Source organism: Solanum verrucosum, unplaced genomic scaffold (assembly GCF_900185275.1).
Source record: "Solanum verrucosum unplaced genomic scaffold, falcon-dt-bn FXZP01000296.1, whole genome shotgun sequence".
In the NCBI taxonomy this organism is placed as follows: domain Eukaryota; kingdom Viridiplantae; phylum Streptophyta; class Magnoliopsida; order Solanales; family Solanaceae; genus Solanum; species Solanum verrucosum.
Window position 1 is genome coordinate 2,100,408 of NW_026020470.1, and position 21,711 is coordinate 2,122,118.

A 21,711-nucleotide genomic window follows, 5' to 3' on the forward strand; every position below is an offset into this window, starting at 1 on the left:
ACTTGAATCTTTTGATGAGGTTTTCTAAACATTGTTTGTACGGCATGAGTTTAATGTCTCGAGTCTCCCATTCGCCTCGTGCTTGTCGAATGAGCAAATCGGAATCCCCTAAAACCACCAACTCCTGCACATCCAGATTTATTGCCATATTCAAACCCATGATGCAAGCTTTGTATTCTGTTGTGTTGTTGGTAGAAAAGAATCAAAGTCGTGCTGTGGCAGGATAATGACATTCGTTTGGTGAGATAAGAACTGCCCCAATTCCTACTCCATTTTTGTTAATAGCCCCATCAAAATATAATTTCCACACATGACCATCATTAGGAATTTCTTCCTCAATAGAGTTGATTTCTTCATCAGGGAAGTATGTCCTTAGGGGCTCGTATTCATCATCGACCGGATTCTCTGCTAAATGATCGGCCAACGCTTGTGCTTTCATGGCGATCCGAGTGACATAAATAATATCAAATTCCGTAAGCAAAATCTGCCATTTTGCCAACCTACCTGTTGGCATGGATTTTGAAAAATATATTTCAAAGGATCCATTCGAGATATAAGATAGGTCGTGTATGACAAAAGATAGTGTTTCAATTTTTGGGCAACCCAAGTCAAAGCACAACAAGTCTTTTCTAACAGAGTGTACTTTGCCTCATAGCTTGTGAACTTTTTGCTCAAATAATAAATGGCTTGTTCCTTTTTTCCCGTAATGTCATGTTGTCCTAAAACGCAACCAAATGAATTATCCATCACTAAAAGATATAAGAATAACGGCCTATCAGACTCTGGTGGGACCAATACCGGAGGGTTTGCTAAATATTCCTTAATTTTGTCAAAAGCCTCCTGACACTCACTTGTCCATTTGATAGCAGCGTCCTTTTTCAACAACTTGAATATCGGCTCACATGTGGCGGTGAGTTGAGCAATGAACCTGCTGATATAGTTTAACCTTCCCAAAAAACTCATGACTTCAGTTTTGGTTTTTGGAGGTGGCAATTCTCGAATGGACTTTATCTTAGACGGGTCCAATTCAATACCTCTTCGACTAACTATAAAACCCAAAAGTTTGCCAGATGGCACTCCAAATGCACATTTAGCTGGATTAAGCTTGAGGTTGTACTTTCTCAATCTTTCAAGAATTTTCTTAGATCACGCACATGGTCGACTTGCGTTCTAGATTTAATGATGACATCATCGACATATACCTCAACTTCTTTATGCATCATGTCATGGAATATGGTAGTCATAGCTCTCATGTAGGTTGTTCCCGCATTCTTCAGACCGAATGGCATGACTCTATAACAATATGTACCCCATGGGGTGGTGAAAGCAGTTTTTTCTGCATCTTCTTCATCCATGAGAATTTGGTGATATCCGGCGTAACAGTCCACAAAAGATTGAATCTCGTGTTTAGCACAATTATCAACCAGGATGTGAATATTGGGTAATGGAAAATTGTCCTTTGGACTTGCTTTGTTTAAATCTATGTAATCAACACAAACTCTGATCTTTCCATCTTTCTTTGGTACTGGCACAACATTAGCCAACCAGGTAGTGTATTGGACAACTCTGATCACATTTGCAGTCAATTGCTTCATGATTTCCTCTTTAATTTTATCGCTCATGTCTGTCTTAAACTTTCTCTGCTTTTGCTGGACAGGTGGAAAATCAAGATGTATTGGAAGTTTGTGAACTACTAAATCAGCACTTAAACCCGGCATGTCATCGTAGGACCACGCGAAGACGTCTTTGTATTCAAATAAAACTTGAATTATGTCGTCTCGAATGTTCTGATCAATATGAATACTTATCTTTATTTCTCTCACTTCTTCAGGAGTTCCTAAATTAACCGCCTCAGTTTCACTTAAATTAGGTTTAGGCTTATTTTCAAATTGATCCAATCCCTTTTTATTTCTTCGTAAGCTTCATCTTCATCATATTCGTCAAACTTTGGATTCATTGTTTCGAGATCAGACAACTTTTTAGGATCTAACTGTAAACTCCGCATGCATGTCATATTATTAAAGTCGACATTAACGTAACAAGACTCCCTCCTTGTAGGGAGAGGAGTGGCTTCCCAGTTGTTGAGCTGGACATTCCGGCCGATGAATTGCACATCCATGTGACTAGTGCCTTCACCCATCTGAGTCATGTTTACGTCATAAAACATTTCCTTGATACCTTGACATATTTCATCAACATCATTCTGGACAGAGAAGTCTGGACTCGGTTCACCTCGAGATTTAACGAAAGATTGAGCAATATGAGGGATTGGCTTCAACAAATTCCAAACATTTCTTTTACGATCTTTTGCCCATTTTCTATCAAATCTAGTTGGATTGAAACCCAAACCGAATGTCTCTTGATTACCCATCGGATTGATGGGATCTACAATTCCTTGCAAAGACAACCCTAGTCCCTTTCCAGGTTCATAGCCGTTTTGTACCATCTGGGACACCACCATGACTGAAGCAGATGATAGATGAGGTTGTGGTATAGGTTTCCCTACCGAAAACTGATTGACTGTTATAATCTCAAAAGCCTGATAGTTGAGGGATTCACAACCTCTTTTGGCCTCAATGCATGGTATTGACGGATCTCGGGTGATTGGGAGATCATCTTCACCATGGACAATGATTTCCAGTTTGTCATGCTCAAACTTGACCACTTGGTGCAGAGTAGACGGCACAGCTCTAGCCAGGTGGATCCATGGCCTACCCAAAAGTAGATTGTAAGAAGTGTCCATGTCTATTACTTGGAAAGTGATTCCGAACTCCACTGGTCCAATTGTAACAGTTAAGTATATTTCACCAAGAGTGTCCCGTTTTGCGCCATCAAATGCACGCACACAGACATTGTTAGTACGAATTCTATCTGTGTTGATTTTCAACCTTTGTAAAGTAGAAAGAGGGCATATGTCTACACCTGATCCTCCATCGACCATGACCCTCTTCACATAGTGTTCTTCACATTTCACGGTTAAATGTAACGCCTTATTATGCCCAGATCCTTCCAAAGGCAATTCATCATCAGGGAAAGTGATTCTATTTACCTCAAATATTCGGTTGGTCATCTTTTCCAAGTGACCCACCGTGATACTTTCTGAGATATGTGCCTCATTCAAGATTCTGGTCAAAACTTCACGATGCTCTTTAGAATGTATGAGTAATGACAACAAGGATATTTGAGCGGGTGTTTTCCTCAATTGATCAATAACAGAATAATCTTGAGCTTTCATCTTTTTTCAAGAACTCTTCAGCCTCCTCCTCAGTGACAGGTTTTTTAACCGGCAACTGATTTTCTTTGGCTTGTTTGTCTCTTCTTAATTCTTCTGGAGCATAACACCTCCCAGAACGAGTTAATCCTCTTATTTCATTTGTCTCTTCAACAATCTTCTTTCCCTTGTGGGTAACAACGACTTTGTTGTAATTCCATGGAACGGTCTTGGTGTTTGTCATCGGAAGTTGTGTTGCAATTTGTATCACAACTGGCTCTTTCACGCTTTCTTGATTTTGACCAAATGCTCGAAGCTTACCAGGAATGTATAATTTTGGTCCATTCAACGGTACTTCTCTTCTTTTTACAGCTCCAGGGACATACAACACAAGTTTTCTCGAGTCTCCAAAATTTGAACTTGCACCATTCACAATTATCGGTGCCTTTTGTATGGGTTCTAAAACCATACTCGACTCTTCTTTTGAATCTCTGCTTTCCATTTTTGTTCTACATGTTTGCTCACAATCTTCATAAATGTCTACCATCCCCACAATATGCTCCTTATTGTGAGCAGGGAGTGGGTTATTGGTGACATTTGGCGCCTCCTCATTATGTATCTCAATTACCTTATCCTCAATCAACTTCTCAATGACTCTTTTTAGAGTCCAACAATTCTCTGTGCTATGACCTGGAGTGTTAGCGTGATACTCACATATAACAGTTGGATCAAAGCCTCTTGCATTCGGATTGACAAAATAGGGATTGACAGGTTCAACCAATCCTAATTGTACTAATTTCCGCAACAAACTCGTATATGACTCTCCAATTGGGGTAAAGTTTTCTTTTCGACCTTGTTCTCTTGTATAATCCATCCGGGGACGTGGATTATGGGGTGCCTGAAAATTTTGTTGTTGAGGGCGAGAACCTTGTGGGGCAGGTGCCCGCCATTGTTGGCGTTGAGGAGGTCGGATATATGCTTGAGTGTTGAGGACTGCATATTGGGATGGGTAATAATGTTGAGGAGAATTAGATTGTTCTTGTTGGACTTGAACATAAGGGTGGTTCATGCTCATTTGAATACCTCTCGATCCAGACGTCACCATGGACCCTTCTTCTTTCTTTTTTCGATATACAAAATTACCTGACCCGCTTTGAATTGCTTGTGTGGTAGCTCTAATAGCTGTCTGGCTTACAATTTTACCCGATTTTATGCCATTCTCTACCACTTCTCCGATCTTAATTGCTTCGGCGAAAGGCTTCCCTATTGCAGCAAGAAGGTAATGAAAGTAATCAGGTTCTTGTGCCTGGAGAAAAACATCAATCAATTCATAGTCTTTCATCGGCGGTTTGACTCTAGCCGCCTGCTCCCTCCATCTTATGGCATATTCCCTAAAGCTTTCAGACGATTTCTTCTTCATATTAGCTAGGGAATTGCGATCCGGAACGATATCAATATTGTATTGGAATTGTTGGACAAAATCTTGCGCCATGTCATCCCAGACATGCCATCGAGAAATATCTTGATCGATAAACCATTCTGAGGCTACACCCGTTAGACTTTCTCCAAAGTAAGCCATAAGAAGTTCTTCTTTTCCTTCGGCTCCCCTTAGCTGATTACAAAATCTTTTCAAATGAGCCACTGGGTCGCCATGACCGTTATACTTATCAAACTTTGGAGTTTTGAACCCTATAGGCAAGTGAACATCTGGAAACATGCATAAGTCCTTGAACGAGACACTTTTGTGTCCTCCCAGCCCTTGCATATTCCTTATGTTTTGCTCCAAACTCCTCATTTTTCTTGCAATTTCTTCATGTTCCTCGTCCTTAATAGTTTTTTCAACCTCAACGGGGGTACTGTATTGATGAGTGTGGTGGTAAGAATCAGGAATTTTGAAAGTCAATTTAGGGGTCTGACCTTGGCCATATTGATCTTTGGGTATAGGATCATCATTGGATTTTTGTACTAGTGTTGGTTGAGGATTTGCATTAGTTTGCACAATTGGCATGAAGAGTGGATTATTCATCATGGGTGGATTCAACGGGTGTACCGAGGAAGTTCCAGCAGTATTAGATGTATTAACGTAGGGTCCAAATCCAGGTGGATAAATCGGGTCACTTGTTGAGACTTGAATGGGGAATGGCATATTTACATTCAGGTATTCCCAAATTGAAGATGGGGGAGCCTGTCCATTCATCCAAGCTTCATACATTTCGGCCATCTGTTGTCTCAACATCTTGACCTCTTCTACAGATACCGACTCTTGTGCAACCATTTGATTTTGGACTTCATCATTTCCCGACTCTGTTCCGTCTTTGCGTGTCATTTTTGCTTTCCCTTTTAATCTTGTGTTATATTGATGAGATGCCAGCTTTCTTCACAAACCAACCACCTTTAAACTCTTTCTCTCTTATATATAAAAACAAATGTGTTAGGATTCAACACTTTGCAATATTAATAACACGTTGTATGTTATGCACCTAAATTATTCCTATTTCTACAATGAGTTTTGGAAGACTTTTATGTTTCATCCCGGCTTTGGACGACTTACTTATGTCTTTTAGTCCCATACTTTACTCATCTGAATATTTTGAACGCATTTTGATCGAACCTGTTGAAGGTTGCCTACGTATCATGTTGAACATGAATCAGATCATTACGTAGTTCGTGAAGAAGAATTATTAAAAAAAAGAAAACATGACATTTATTTATATGAAGATATCATTCAAATCAAAATGTTCTTAAAATAAATAACCAAAACATCAAAGTACTTAAAGATTGAAACAAACTTCGACAAAAAATGAAAATAAAAGAAATAATAATAATAATTCTAAAAAAAATCCTTCTCTAATATTTCTCGATCATCAGTTGCCCCCTAGGCTAGAGTAAACCTTGAACAAAGCTTTTGGTAGATGTGGGGCCAGTGCACGCGCATGTCGACCCAGGCTCTCATCACTCTGATGTAGATAACCACCATAAACATCAATCAAGCTCTCTGTCAGCTGAAGCACTTGTCCTTTGGCCTTCTCCATATTCTCGTGACAATTTTGCAACCATTCTTGAGTAGTATCAACCCTGTGGGTCAAATCCTCTTCATGTGCCTGAAGCTCTTCGATTTGATTATGAAGTTCTTCACGCTCCTCCATCCATTGGTTTCTCTCGATTGTGACTTCTGTTTGATACGATGTGAAACGCTTGGCTATGTCTGTTTCTCGTCCCATCGAAGCTTTTAACTGATTTTGTAGTCTAGCCCGTGTGTGCATTAAGAGGGTCTTTTCTTTTTTATACTCCTCCTCTTGTTGCTCCATAGCGCCTGTGACAATGCCCAAATCCTCATGTAAGATTCGAATGGTGGATTGATGTTCTTTTTCAGCCCTTTTCTGAATCAACCTAACTTTTTCTTTGAATATTGCATCACGTTGAGCCAACTCTTCTCTAGCATTCTTTAGATCATTACTTAGGATATCCAGAGTAGACCTGTAATTTCTTTCCACCTCGAGCCGAGCTTGCTTGATTCTGACTTCAATTTCCTCTTCTCGATCTCTGAGTTCTCGCGCTGATCCTTCGGGCATTACTTTGAGGGGGGCTTGATCAAAGAACCAATGGAGGTATGAGGGGTCTACTTCTCCTTCAACACGATCGTCTACCATAGCTTTCAAGCTTAAAGTTCGACTACCACCCCAAATCTTTTAAGCTTCTAATTCTCGATCTCGATCTTCAGACGACACCTCTCATACGAAACTCTGTGTATCCTCGGCCCTAGGTAAGATTTGTTTTTGTCCTAGTTGGCGTAGCACCCGAAGGGGTATGTATGGTTGGAATCCTCGAAGGCCCGTTAGAACAAAGAATGGACGATAGGAAGACATAACAATTACATCACTTGCAGGGAACCAATGATAGTTCCATGTAATATCAGATGCAGTTAATTTAAGAAGATAATGTCTCCACGCTTTGACACCTTTTGGCAATTTGTCTACTAATTCCTTCATCCTGTCTGGGTGGCTCAAAATATAATTCGTCCATTCAGATTTGAAATCTGTTGCAAAACGATGGCGATACAAGTGCTCCAAAAACCACATTTGCAATAGAATGCTGCAACCTTCAAAAAAGTCTTCCCCTTCTCTACATTTAGTCAAAGCACGATAAATGTCAGCCAACATCATTGGCAAGATAGTGGATTTCTTTTTCTTCATCATAACAGCGACTATTCCCGATAGACGAATACTGATTTTTTTATCCCTTCTTGGAAAAACCATGGTTCCCAAAAAGGCCACCATGAATGCTTCTTGTCTATGTTTTTCCCAAGTAGGGAGGTGTTGCCCATTTTTAAGTTGTTTCCCGTAGTCTGAAAATCCTTCTTTCTTTCCATATCTTGAGTATAGAAATTCCAAGGAAACCAACCCATTATCGAAACACTCCTTATGAGGATAGATGATGTGCATTTGTTCTAAAAATTTGTTCCCGCTGACGTTTCTTGGGGCTATGAGTGTTTTGCTTCGGAGATCCTTGCCTAACCCTGTGAAACCACCCAACTCCTCCAATGTAGGCGTCAACTCAAAATCGCTAAAGCGAAACACATTGCTTGAAGAATCCTAAAAAGGGATCAAAGCCTCGATCAAATCTCTGTCAGGACTAAATCTCATGATATCTGTGAGGAAACCAAGATGTTTGAATATCTCAGTTCGCCTAAACTCATGCATATCGTTCCACCAAGCCATGAGTAGTGGTGGGGTTTTATCCGTGATCATGAACTTTGGGGGATCATTAACCATTTCGACTGCTTCATCCCTTGGTCTTTTATCACATCTAATAGATTTCATGGTTACCTGGTTAGGAAAAGAAACTCGCGATTTAAAACCAAATTTAACTTATGAAATTTTGATAATTCGAAATCATTTGTTGAAGTAGTAAAAATAATAAAAAATATATGAAAAATGACTCAGAATGCCTAAATTGGTCATTCTTTCGAAAACGACTTTTGTTGACCTTCCTTAAGGGAAGCCTAGGTTGTTTTAAGAGAAAATGACCGGATAAAGAGATAATTTTGACAAGTGAATTATGAAGAACAGAAAGAAAAAGAAATAAAAAGAAGGTGGATATGCCCTATATGAAACAAATTTAAAGACATACATATATATAATAATTTATTTTATTGCATTATTTTTATTTTTTTTACTATAACCTTTTTTATTTATATATTTATTTTTATTTTTATTTTTTATTTGTTGTAAAAACTTGATGTTTTGATAAAAGCGAGAATACAATTGAGGGTTATATATATATATATATATATATTATTTTCACTTTGTTTATCTTGAATTATTTGTTGAAAGTGGGTAAAAATAGACGTTTTCTTCTTTTAGTCAATTATTTAAAGCCGGTCAACATTTGTTATAGTCTTCTACATGATGCAACAAGTAGCACAAAAATGTACATGATGGTCTCAAGAACAGGTACCTGTCCTAGACAGACCCGGCCCCCATGCCGAGTCTTGCTAAGTTAAATGCACATGATGCAGATAAAGCGAAACCTAGTAAGTATATCATGTATGGAGGTTTCAGTTCTACTAAGGTTGAACTTGTGGAGCAAGGTATCTAGACTGGCTGTAAAACGAGCGGACAACTCGAGTTAGGGAGTAGCAACGTACCGGTAGCAGTGCTTTTCGGCTTTGTGCATGGGTGCTCCCTATCCTAAACATGTATGACTAAATATCCTTCGCCATGGACCGAAGATCCACTGGCTATCTTAACAGAAGTGGGGTGCGCAGTCGCAATTCCCATAATTGTATTATAGAAGACTCAGAGGGGTGCGCGAGAAAAGACAGTTATAATGCAATGCAAATAATATTAAAATAGTAAAAAAGTAAACAATTAGCACAGTCAGCCAACAAATACAATATCCAAAACATAAATAATTAAGTAAATAGTCATATATAAGTCAATATTATAAGCTCGAATTCTGGTTATTCCCCGGCGGAGTCGCCATCTGTCACACCCCTTTTTTTTTCCTCAAAATTAATTCAATTTAAGTTTTGAAAGAAAAAGAGTTTCTCCAATTAAAGTGACATTTTTGAAAAGGGATTATTTTATTATTCAGAGTCGCCACTTGGAATTGAGTTTTGATGTTCCAAGTCACCTTATTATTTAAACCCCTAATCAAAAGGAAATTTGACTCTTTGTTTTTATTGGTCTGCGAGAACAAAGATCGGGTAAGGAATTCTGTTGACCAAGGGGAAGGTATTAGGCACCCCTCGAGTCCCGTGGTTCTAGCACGGTCGCTTCATTGACTATATATGACTTAAATTAATTTTCAGATATTGTATTATTAACTTAATAATAAAAGTTATTTACCTCATTATTTGGTTTATTTTAAACCTATTCATATTATATTAATATATTTTCGTTAATTAAAAAAGAATGTATATCACATAAATTTATTCAAACATAATAAAGTAAAGTTAATAGATGGATATTTACAAATCTTGATTGTCTTGTAATTTCTTTTCTTCTCCTTTTCTTTTTCATGTATTTGTATTTATTTATTTTTTTATTTGTGGATAGAAAACATATAGGTATCTAATTGCTAGGAATTAGAATTTGTGTAGGATTGAGATTTTTTTTTTGAGTTTGAGTATTTTAGGATTGTATTTTTTTTTAGTTAGATTTAAAAATAGAAATAAAATTTTATGTGATCTGGAATTAGTTTTAGCAAAAAAATTCTAAATAGATTAGGACTATGTTTTAGAAAGATTTTTCCTTCTTGATTTTTAATTTTTGTTTTCCTTACTTTTTTTTTTCTTTTACGTTTTGGTTTTATTAATTTTTTTATTTTTTTAAAAAAAATTTTGTTTTGTCTCTTTGTATTATATTTATTTTTTTACGTTTTTTTTTTTCTACTTTATCCTTTATTTATTTATTTATTTTTATATTTTTTTTTATTCTTTTTGGACACTCTGTTTCTCGTCTTCTTCTTCTTTTTTTTCTTGTTGTTTATTTTATTTTATTGTTTTAATCATCTTACGTTTTCTGTTTCATTTTTCTTTATTATTATTCTTTTCAGTTTACGTATGTTCTGTTTATATTTTTATATTTTTTTTTCTACTTTTCCATGATATATACGACTATTATTATTTTTTAGACTAGATAAAATTTGAAAGATTAAAACAAAATACGTTAAATTCAAAAGCTTTCTTTATTAAACTTTAAACATAAAGTGAGCTTATAATTTGTTGTAATTTTCAATTTATTTTAAATATAACCCTACTGAAATAATAATATTTAAGTATAAAAATTGGGCGTAAAATTTTTATGTTTTGGTCAAAAATTAGGTGTTCACACCACGTTTGCAATGACCACTTAGGCAGCCACTTGACCGCTTTTGCGGTCATCGCTAAAGTTATATTCCCTCTTCCCCTTTCTTTCTTCAAAAAAGAACCCCATTGTAATTGAGCTCGAAACATATTGTGTTTAAGGAAATCTTTCCCTTTTCAAGTGATCCAAAGATAATTTCCTTCCTTCTCACTTTCTATTCTCAATTCTAGATTTATTTTCGTAATTCATTTCGTTTTGGACCTTAAATTCCCTTGAATTTGAATTCTTCAAGTATAGTAATTGTAACATTTGAGGTCCGAATTGAATCCCTTTTTTGCCCAACTTCCGGTCATGCGATCCTCATCTCGACGGTAACATAATGATGGAATTAGTTTCTCAATTCAATATTGTCATCCAAGGGTCAATTTTTTACCCAATTTCAGGTCCGAATTTATATCATCAATATAGGTATCGTTACTCATGTATTGAATCGTGAGGCTCTTCAAAAGGGAAAAGCACCCAAGTAGATGTTCGAATGAGGTTTTGTCCTTGAGGTAGGTTACAATTTCCCTCTTTTAGACTTGGCCTAGAATGACTATGTATATATTTGAGTAGTTTGATCGCTAGGAAGACTTTAGGGTTAGTCTGTAGGCTTGCATGATCCTTGGTTGAGATTTCGGCAATTTTCAGGTTATTTACCTTGGTATTTTAGTCGATCAATACTACACAATCATTAGTAGACATAGCCCTACAATAAGGGAAACTCAAAATTTGAATCTCAATCTACGAATGTTCAATAATCATAAAAGAAATCAAATAGATGAAAAGAGCTGGAGTGAACCCTAAAATTGGAGTAAATATATATCGTCCAAGTCGTCGTTCTCCCAAAAAACCAGAAAAAGAATCATGTATATATAAAGGAGGAACATAAGTATGCTGATGCGGCTTGTCTCATTGCTCAGGAAATGGATTTATCTATTTTCTTAGATTTTTTTATTTTCTTAGCATTTTTTCTTCATTTTTATTAAAAAGAATTAAAAAATAAATAAATACACAAGATAAATGGTACTGCCATTTTAAAACGTCTGCTAAAACGTGGCCATACTAAAAGTCAAATTCTAATTAATTTCTTACCTTTTAATTAGATATTTATTGTTATTTCAAGTCCATAAAAACTACCAATGAAAGCTTCATTTTACTTTATTTTTGTTTTACTTTCCTCCTCTCCCTTCTTTTAGTCACTTTCCTTACTTATTTAAACATATATATTTTCTTCTGTAACTCCTTTTACATGGCTTTTTTAATAATTATTTTTCATCCTTCATTTGTTTACATTTTTATTTGAAAAGATTTTATAAAATTATGCTAACATAAATTTTGTTATTTTTCAGGCTTTATAGGTAAAGATTTATGATTTTAAATTTGGACGTTTAAAAAAAACAGATAATACTATAGAAAAAGGTAAGATGGAGATGTTTCATATTTAAATTGCATAAATATGTGTATTTAATTACATGAAAAATATATTTTCTAAATATGTATCCAAAATATTTTCCATGATGTGAATCCATAATTCATGGTAAAGGTATGATTTCTTTGTCTTTTCTTGTATAATGTGTGACATTTCTCTATAACATTTATTTGTATATATATTTTTTCTTTTATTTAAACTAATTATTTTATTGTAAAAATAAAATATATAATTTATTACAAATTTATATATAATAATAAAGATGAATATAAAAGCGGTGATGTGACCCTCTCGAAGGGTTTCAATCAATTTTATTTTGTTTGGCCTTTTTTCTAATTTTAAAATACCAAAAAATTTACCTAAAAAATAAAAGACGATTAAAAATAATCATATTTATTTTATTTTCATCAATAGCCATATTTAATTTATTTTGTCATTGAAACTATTATTCTTTTTCCTATAATATTTCTCAAATTCTCATCAATTATAACAAACTATTTCATTTAATTTAAAAATAATTCCAACAAACTATTCACGATAGTTAAATTTTATGATTTTTATTTATTTTATAGATTTTTCTGTTCCTTGCTTCTTCTTTTTTTTTTACTTTTCTTTTTGTTTATTAAAAACAAAAAAATTATATCTTTATATAATATAAATGTATTTCGTATATCTACTTTATTTGTGTTTTTTTCATTTTATTTTAATTTTTAAGTTTTACCTTCATAACATAAATCTATTAAACTTTAATTTTTGATAATATCATTAATTCCATGACTTTGAAATTTCATGAAACAAAAAACTTGTGAATTTATTTTGTCATTAAAAATAGAGATATCATAAAGTTATCATATTCATAATCTTAACTATTAAATTATAAAATATAAGATACTTTATGATATCTCTATTTTTAATGACAAAATAAATTCACAAGTTTTTTGTTTCATGAAATTTCAACTAATTAAGATTATTCTTTATATTTCATTGTTCTTTGTAGTATTATTATATTATCAAATTCATGCTTTAACTTGACAAGATGAAAAAGACTCTTGAATGCTGATTAGTTTTTCAAAGAGGGTGTCAGACATGAGATCAAAAAAGTGGGCATTGATTTTGTATTTTCATTTTTATCTATTTTCTATGATAAGGTTCCAAGGAAGATGAGTGTGTTTTTATTTTCTCCATATAGCTTCTTTCGTTTGAATTTTTATAATTTTTTATTATTGCAAGTATGTATTTTTGTTTAGATGCAAATTAGTTATTGTGACTTTGTGTGTAATAATACCAACTACTAACAAAGATTTAAAAATACTATTGCACAGAGAACTATTTATATTTTTTCTTTAAAGATTCCTCAATTCTATTTAAGTTCATAATTTTTTATTTCATGGAACCCCTACTTGATATTATCTATCTTTTTTATTTCATATTTGAAATAGTGTTTTCCTTAATTTTTCTTAAAGTCTTTCTCAGATAACTACTAAGACATAAGTTGAAGAGCCAAAGAGTCACCTATCCGTTTCTTATTTCAAGCTAAATAATAGACATTGAAGAAGAGTAACTACTACTAAAACTACACTACACCATATTTTTACTTCAAGTTGCTGGATTTTCATTTCATAAAAAGTTTTTATTTTTTAAACATAGAAAGTGTAATTCAATTTCATTTTGTTGTGTACTCTTCTGTTCTATGATATTCACCTTCTCGTAGTATGTCAAGTTTCATTTTTAGTTTGGGGTAGGGATATAAAGTAAGATACTTTTACTAAATTAACTTTAATATATATCTTCAAAAAAATATAGTTCTTTGACCCAATTTTTTTGTTATATAAATTTCTTTCGATTAAATAAGGGTAAGATTAAAAGAAAAAAATATCATTAAAGTCTCTACATAATTATGTAAAACACGATTGGAAGCAAAATAAAAAATAAAAACAAAACTTTGTTTTGAAATGAAGGGAGTATTTAATGTAAGAAAGTGAAAAAAGTTTAACGAAGTTCTTTATTATATGTAAAGTTATCAAAATTACTATAACATTTTAATTATCCAAATGTCACCTTCATGTCTATAAAAATATAATTAGCTAGACAATCCAACTATACTTAGCAATTTAAATTTAAAATATAATTTACGAATGCTCATTTTTATGTTTTAGACATTACAATTTCTATATTTTATCAAATTATTTTTATACATCTTATACAGTCTATTTCAATTATCATATAATTACCAATTAATTACCGGTTGATTTAGTCTTATTTTTTATTATTATTTTCACATTATAAACTTTATGTTATTAAGTATTTTTTGAAGTATAAGCGAAGATTTTTTTTTAAAAGTATATAATTTAAAAATCAATTCTCTATCTTCAATCTACAATGTTTCACAAAATTACATATTTTATATATATATATATATATATATATATATATAATAGTACATATGTACTGCGTGTAAATTACATAAAATGATCAGTTTGTTTTTTTATTTTGTTTTCTAAACTCTACTTTTTAAATCTTCATACGTCATAATTTCCAACATATAACTATAGTTATTTTCACTTTCTTATGGATGGACTATGTTCTTTTTTTTTTCTCAAATAATCTTTTTAATGAGCTTTGTTTATCTTTAAGCTGGTTAGATGACATTAATCAATTTATATTTAACGAAAAATGAAAAAGTACTTTTTCTTTCTCCATGTAATAGTGTATTTTATTTGTTAGAAATTAGTTCAATGTGAATAATAAGATGAATTCAAATTCAAATTTTAATCTATTTAATTTAATTTGGACTAAAAACTCTTTCATATTCAAATAATATGAAAAGATTAATTTATACTTTTGATATAATATTTTAAGACCGCACGTAGCGCGGCCAAGTTACCTAGTTAATTATAATAACAAGACCCAAATAGTTGGGCAAAAATACGGCTTGTGGGTCCGCGATGCAGAGGCGAAACAAACCTACCTATTTTGACAACAACTTCCTCTCAGCGAACCGAAGAGAAAACGTAGTCTTTTGTTTAGGCAGCTTCAAGTGTCGAGAAATAATTCCCCTCTCCGCGACGAGGAGAGGATACAGAGCTGGGATTTTCTTTTCTTCAATTCCTACTTGACTCCCTCTTTTCGCCTCATCTATTGTTTTCCTATTTTATTTCCACTTCAGATCTATCCAATTTTGTTTCTCTTTCTCGTCCTGTCTCACCTGCCTTCACTAATCACATGGGTTACTTAATAATGCATGAACATGATTCGAAAATTATAATTGTCATGAAATTTTGCTCTCAAACTTAGCTCACATATGTGTTTAATTTGGCTTTCGGGCTTATAAATATGCCTCAGATCACCTCTCATTGTTAGAATAACTGCTAAGGAGGGTCCAGCTGATCAAGAGCATCCTATTTGAAATGAAGACATATTGGTCCCAAGTTTTTTTGCTACCAAAGAAAATCACTGAATTGTTTACTAGTATTTTTCGCACATTTCTTTGGACGGGAAGCTGTGAAACGTCTAGAAAAGCCCTCATCATTCGGGAAAAGGTATGTATGCCAAGGACAACAGGTGGTGAAATCTAATCGACTATCACATATGGAACAAGGCCACCATCCTTAAACTTCTATTGGCAGTGGTTGCTAAGAAGGAGACGTTATGGGAACAATGGATACATGGTTTCTATATACGAAATAAATCAATTGAGAGCGTTCTGATACCAGGGAACTTTTACCTATATGAACAATTGGTAGTTTAGAGCCATTACCTAAAGTTACCTCCTCTGGACCTTGATATTCAGAGTGAATTCCAAGATTATTAAAATCAGATAGGTGAGGGTTGAATGTTTGCTAGGTTGGAGATGGGTCGGCCAAAAGATCGAGTTCCATTGAGTGTTCTGGGCGACGAGCATACTCATGCGATGTGACCTTTTCCTTCACAATTGTGACAAACAATGGTTGATACATCGGTGACTAAAGAATTCGCCATCTAGGAATAACCATGATTCAACGAGCGACCACAACCTCTATTACCTCTACCTCTACCACGTCCACGATTGGTAGCAACTGAGGTGTGAGTAAACTGTGTTGTTGGTGCTATGACATTAAGAGCCTCATCTCTTTTTAATTGTCATTCTTCATTCAACAACAATTCGTATAAAGCATCAAAAGAAATATCCTCTTGACGCGATTCAAGCGATCTTGTAAAAGGACGATAGGTTGGTCCCAAATCAGCGACAATGAATTCTACCAAGTCATCATCAGTAACAAGATGTTGCAATGCAACCAACTTGTCTGCAATACCCTTTGCATGTTGCACATAGGTTTCGATACTTGCATTATCTCTCTGTAATGTGTGTAATTTTATTTTCAACTCACGAATTTGTGGCTTTGAACCAGATGCATAGGCCGCCACGAGTTTGCTCCATGCTTTGTGAGTCGTCTCTGCACCAACCAATTGAGGTAAAATACCTTCTGAGACTGAAGCAACAATCCAACCTAACACAAGTTGATCTTGTTTTAGCCAAACATGATACGCAGGATTAGGCTGATCACCAGTCAGAACCTGATCAGGAATCACCGCGCTACTATCGATATGATGACCAAGGCCGCACCCTCGAACCATTGGAAGCAATTGCGTCTTTCAGAACAAAAAATTTGAGGAGGTGAGTTTAACTGGTAATTAGTGTGCGAAATTTGGGGACGATAAAGGTATATTAGTGAATGAGGTTTGTGTTGTTGCAATCAGATCTATTCCTAGCGATCCAGAGGCTGTGGAGATATTATCGTCCTTTGCCATTGGAGTCAATTCTCTGTTTTTCTTTTTCTTTTTCTTTCGGGTTGTTTTAACCTCTTAGGGCTCTAATACCATGTAAGAAACTCTTCTTCAATAATAATATTCAACTTACACGAGGATATATATTTATATACAGCGACTAACCAAGAGTCCTAGTTGATTACGGTACAGAAACAACAAAGTTTAAACAAACTAGGATAGGAGTAGAAACCAAGACAAAGTCGAACTCATCTATGTTATCTTCATCAGGACTGTCAAGAAAATTTTTGAGGCACGAACCTGGTTAGGAGATGATGAGATTAAGACAGAATTACTTATGTGGACCCTTGCAGGTAAGTTCATGATTAGAAAAGCTTACAAAGCTCTTCTCCTGATCTATCCTGAAGTCTAGTGGAAGAAATTAGCTTCTGCACAGGTATGACATCAATTCATTATGTGGGTAGCGCGCTCTCCATGGAAGGTTAACAACAATTGAATGACTCGAGAAATGGGGTACCAAGGTACCTAGGCCTTTTTTGATGTGCACCACATGGGTGCCGATGAATTGTTCTCACACCTATTCTTTGACTGCTCCTAATGTGGAAGTCTCTATTGTGCTGGATGCAAATTCATAGACAAATTGTGGCCCACTGCTAGAACACATAGCTGCAACGCTAAGAATGAGATCTTACACTGGCTAACTGTTGCCCATGGTGTATTATGTTTGGATAGAAAGAAATACTCGCTGCTTCTCATCTCAAAGTTGTCCTTTAAAGCAGCGAGTGAAAGACATAGACCTGCAACTCCATATAAAAGGACAACAACGTACCAAGTGAAGTAGAGTTCTTCAAAGTTTAAATACTTTTCCTATCTAGTTCCTTTGCTAAGAATTTCAAGCACCATAAGTCTTATTGCTAAGAATTTTAAAACCATAAAGAGTTATTACAAGCTCTCAAGCCTCTGATCTATCTTGAGGAGTGCAAGGTGAAAATATTGTACATTAGAAACTACTGAAATCTGACAATGATTAGTCACTAATAGATTAAATGGACATAAGTGTGTATAAATGTCATAAAGGAATAACAAGAGAAAAAATAATCAAGTTAGTTGCATGATATGAAGCCTAGATCCCTGTTAGTAGTTCAACAGTTCCCAAAAATATCAATGCCCTTTGGGGTTAATTTGGAGTCCGAATGATCAAACTTGCTTAATAGATAATCTCTCTAGAACAAGAGGGAAACATTAGTAGCTAGTTAATTATACTCAAATCACCTTATGTAGAAAGTTAACAAAAGAAAAAGAAATGAAAACAACAAGAGGAGATTAATGAAAATGTAGAAGAAAAAGATCCCAACTCCGGGAAACTGCAAGTTAACTTACTGATGATCCCGTAGGTGACGATCATTGTTGTTCCATAGAAAGACATATTGAGGAACCTAGGTCCAAAGCCTCTATAGAACCCTTTCCATCCATCTTCTCTGAGAAGCGTTTTTGTGGTCTTTAGTACAGAAGGTCTCCCGACATCATAATCATCGATAACCTTAAGACACACCACCAAATCTAATCATGAGAATAGCCTTGCCAAATTTGAGTTATTTCTTCACCAATCCAACTGAGAAAAATATAAAGTTTTTACCTGAAGTCGTGTTTTAACAGTATCTATGGGAGTTGTAATTACTGATGAACAGGCACCAGCTGCCAATCCAGCTGTAGCCTGGACCGCAACTATCTACATGTGAGACGGTTTCTTGTCGTGTTGTCACTATAACCGAGATTCCTGAGGTAACAATTTCACAAAAAAGGAATTCAGTAGCTGACTGCAACTATCGTTTTGGTTGTGTAAGAAGAAGAATTTTTACCTCCAACTGATGTGCTGAGCAGCACCATAGGCACCCCACCAAAGTGCCTGTGCAGGAGACTGAGTCACAGCAGTTAATCCAAATCCTCTATAAATACCACGAATTCCTTCAGCTTTTAGTACTTTTCGTGTAGCATCAAATGGACCAGCACAAGGCTTAGTCCCTGGAATTCCCTGTACCGTAAGTCTGGCAAATCTGAAATAGAAGAGAATCATTCTTAGCATAAAACATTTTCACAACATATAGGAAATAAAGGCAGCATTGCATTACAACTCAACTAAGGAACTTCATTTGCTAAAAAACATCACATCACAGGCATAAGATAAGAATTTAAAAGAACTTATGGACTACCAATGGGGCAGAGTTAAAGCAAAGAGCAAGAAGAAAGATGTCCTTATTCTCTGGATTTATGAATTTATAAATAGACATTAGCTTAATACCCAACATGTGGAGCTTAAAAATATAAATATTAAATATGCTTTCTGCAATATTGGACTCACAAAAAGCATATCGGCTAATGTATGTTGAGAGAAACAGTTCACTACGCTTAAAAGTAGTGTATACCCTCAGAGGTGGATGCACCACACACTTGATGGGTTCATTTTTATACGAAGCATAGATATACACATGCTTACTAAAATACTAACAAATGTTGAATCCACAATTTCAAAAGTACAATGTGCTAAAACATAAGAACATTTAAGATTGAACCCATCAAAGTTAAATTGTAAATTAGTTGAAATCAGTTTCACTCACCACATCGAGAGGCACAAAGTAGACACATGAGAGTAAGTTGGAGACCATGCCAGCAAAGCCATTTGCTAGAGCCGCACGAGTTGGTTCAGACATATTAAGACCTTGTGTATATTTCAGCATCATATCTTTTGATACTTCAAGTGAAGTCAAAGCCAGGACTCTACCTGGCAACGATCCCACAGCAGATGTGCCGAAGCTTCTAAAGATGCCTGGGATGCCGTCACTCCTAATTATATGGCTAAATACAGAGAATCCAGTGACTTGCATTCGTGTCTTCACTACTGTTGTTGGATGTATTAACGCTGACTGAAGAGTGAAAAGAATAGCTCCTATTATATGAAATCTAGCTTTATCCAACCTGCAAGGAAAGTGAGGTTTCTGGAACTTAAAGACTTAAGTTACTTGTCAAAATAAGGATAGTAATTGAAAACTAAAAGTGTTGCTTAAATGAGTTTCGAGGTATTTAATTTGGAGATAATGGAGCAAGGATATCGGCACTCATTTTCCTAAATAAACGTGTATGGCTGTTAAATAGATCAGTAAATGAAGAAAGAGCTAACCTGTCCCAATTGATATCTGTGTCAGCAAGAGCTGCCAGCTGAGATGCAGTGGCAGTTTCAGTTTCCATAGCTGCAAATACTTATGGAGGAAGAAGAAAGTAGAGAGGAGAAGAAGAGTTGAGAAAGTTCCAACGATGGCTAAAATATTGTTTTGGAAAAAGGAAGAGACCGACATTAAGGCGCCAGCTTCTAGCAGTTAAATCCTTGTATCACCAAAAAGTTACCTACGTAACTATTGGTGTGAATATTGATCTGCTCAATAACGCAGACAAGAAGTACAAAGAGTACTGGGCCTGCACACACAGATTCAGATATCTTATCGGTTATTTGGTTTTTTGGGCCTCAGTTGGCTAACGATCTCAGTGGGCTGAAGTATTATAAACTAACCTACTTCTACAAGTTAACTACAAATAGGACAATTTAGGATTAGTTACATGTTAGGAGTCTTTTCCTTGCTATTCGTAAATTGTTAGGAGTCTTTCTCTTGCTATATATATATAAGGCATTGTACAATTGAAAAGATCGATCAAATATATAAGAAAAGTTCCGCATATATCTTTTGTTTTCTTACAAACCCACCTCTTTTTGTCAATTAAATTAGGCCAAACACATATGATCCTTAAACTTGTTCTTAAATTTTATTTTGACACTTCAACATAATTTTGTTCCATTTTAACTTTTTAACTCCAATTTTTATGTTTTATTTTGGCACTTCTAAGTGATGTGGCGGAGTGTGTGCATCACTTTCTCTAAGAAAGTGAAATACAAAAAAAGTATTTTTTAAAAAAATAATAAAAGATTAACCCTTCAACTCTATTTTTTTATGCATCATTTAAACACAAGATACTAATTTTATGATTTTTTTTATTTCTATATATGCTCTTCAACTGCAATTTTGCATTTTAAAATCGTCGTTCATCCGTTAGTTATTGTAAAAAATTCAAATTGACGGATGATCATTGATTTATTTTTTTAAAGTAACAGTTTCTTTTTGAGAGTTTCTCTGTATTTTGCGTGAAAAATAACCGACGAAAGTGCGTCGATTTACTTTCTTAAGAAAATCAATGACAACCCAACGAAGTCTATCGAGTTTCAACATTTTTTATAGTGTTATTAATTAGCAGTGAACATGATTATTTTTTTTACTCGTATTTAATTGAATGAAAATTTAGAAAGCTGGTATTTGAGTTGAATGAAAATATTTTTTTTTTGTCTTTCACTTTCTTAGAGAAAGTGTGATGCACACACTCTGTCACATCACTTAGAAGTGCCAAAATGAAACATAAAAATTGGAGTTAAAGGGTTAAAATGAAACAAAGTTGAGTTGGAATGCCAAAATAAAATTTAGGAACAAGTTTAAAGGTCTGCATATGTATTTGGCTATTAAATTACGAAAAAATTTATCATGCATGAGGCACTATGACAAACAAAAGTTTTATGAAGGCCCATTTATATATTGCCAAGTGGATCCATGTCAGAAAAATGGTCAAACTCCTCTTTCTCTCTTCATTTTAACGTTTTTTATTCTCTTCTTACTTTTGTTAAACTTTTTTTTCCTTTGGTTTCTTTTCTAACAATTGTTCCAAATATTATACTCCTTCTCTGTTCTTAATTACTTGTCTACTTTTGATTTGACACACCTATTAAAAAATAATTATTGACATAGTGAGTTTACCATTTTACCCCTATTGATTATGAAGTAATGAATTAAAAACTTACAATTTTCAAAAAGTTCTACCTTTTTCAAAGTAACTAACTGAGGGTATAATAGGTAAAAGAA

The 21,711-nt window shown here is 34.4% G+C and overlaps 2 protein-coding genes, 1 long non-coding RNA gene and 1 pseudogene across 3 annotated transcripts; all 4 read right to left on the reverse strand.

The window, feature by feature from the left end:
- Positions 1–3,206: 3,206 nt before the first annotated feature.
- Positions 3,207–5,537, reverse strand: LOC125809070 (uncharacterized). The gene has a single exon (XM_049488738.1). The coding sequence runs from the start codon at positions 5,535–5,537 to the stop codon at positions 3,207–3,209; it is 2,331 nt and encodes a 776-aa protein (XP_049344695.1).
- Positions 5,538–7,415: 1,878 nt separating this feature from the next.
- Positions 7,416–8,909, reverse strand: LOC125809071 (uncharacterized; annotated as a pseudogene).
- Positions 8,910–16,111: 7,202 nt separating this feature from the next.
- Positions 16,112–16,606, reverse strand: LOC125809073 (uncharacterized). Its single transcript, XM_049488739.1, has one exon. The coding sequence runs from the start codon at positions 16,604–16,606 to the stop codon at positions 16,112–16,114; it is 495 nt and encodes a 164-aa protein (XP_049344696.1).
- A 1,331-nt stretch (positions 16,607–17,937) lies between these two features.
- LOC125809050 (uncharacterized) lies at positions 17,938–18,797 on the reverse strand. Its single transcript, XR_007441756.1, has 4 exons — positions 18,616–18,797; positions 18,393–18,533; positions 18,137–18,296; positions 17,938–17,979 (listed from the first exon to the last, which is right to left on the reverse strand). It is a non-coding gene; the product is annotated as an uncharacterized LOC125809050 (long non-coding RNA).
- Positions 18,798–21,711: the final 2,914 nt, after the last annotated feature.

Bases quoted from the DNA above. Each gene is read 5' to 3' on its own strand.
- LOC125809070 (XM_049488738.1), bottom strand. From the start codon at position 5,537: ATGACACGCAAAGACGGAACAGAGTCGGGAAATGATGAAGTCCAAAAT.
- LOC125809073 (XM_049488739.1), bottom strand. From the start codon at position 16,606: ATGGTTCGAGGGTGCGGCCTTGGTCATCATATCGATAGTAGCGCGGTG.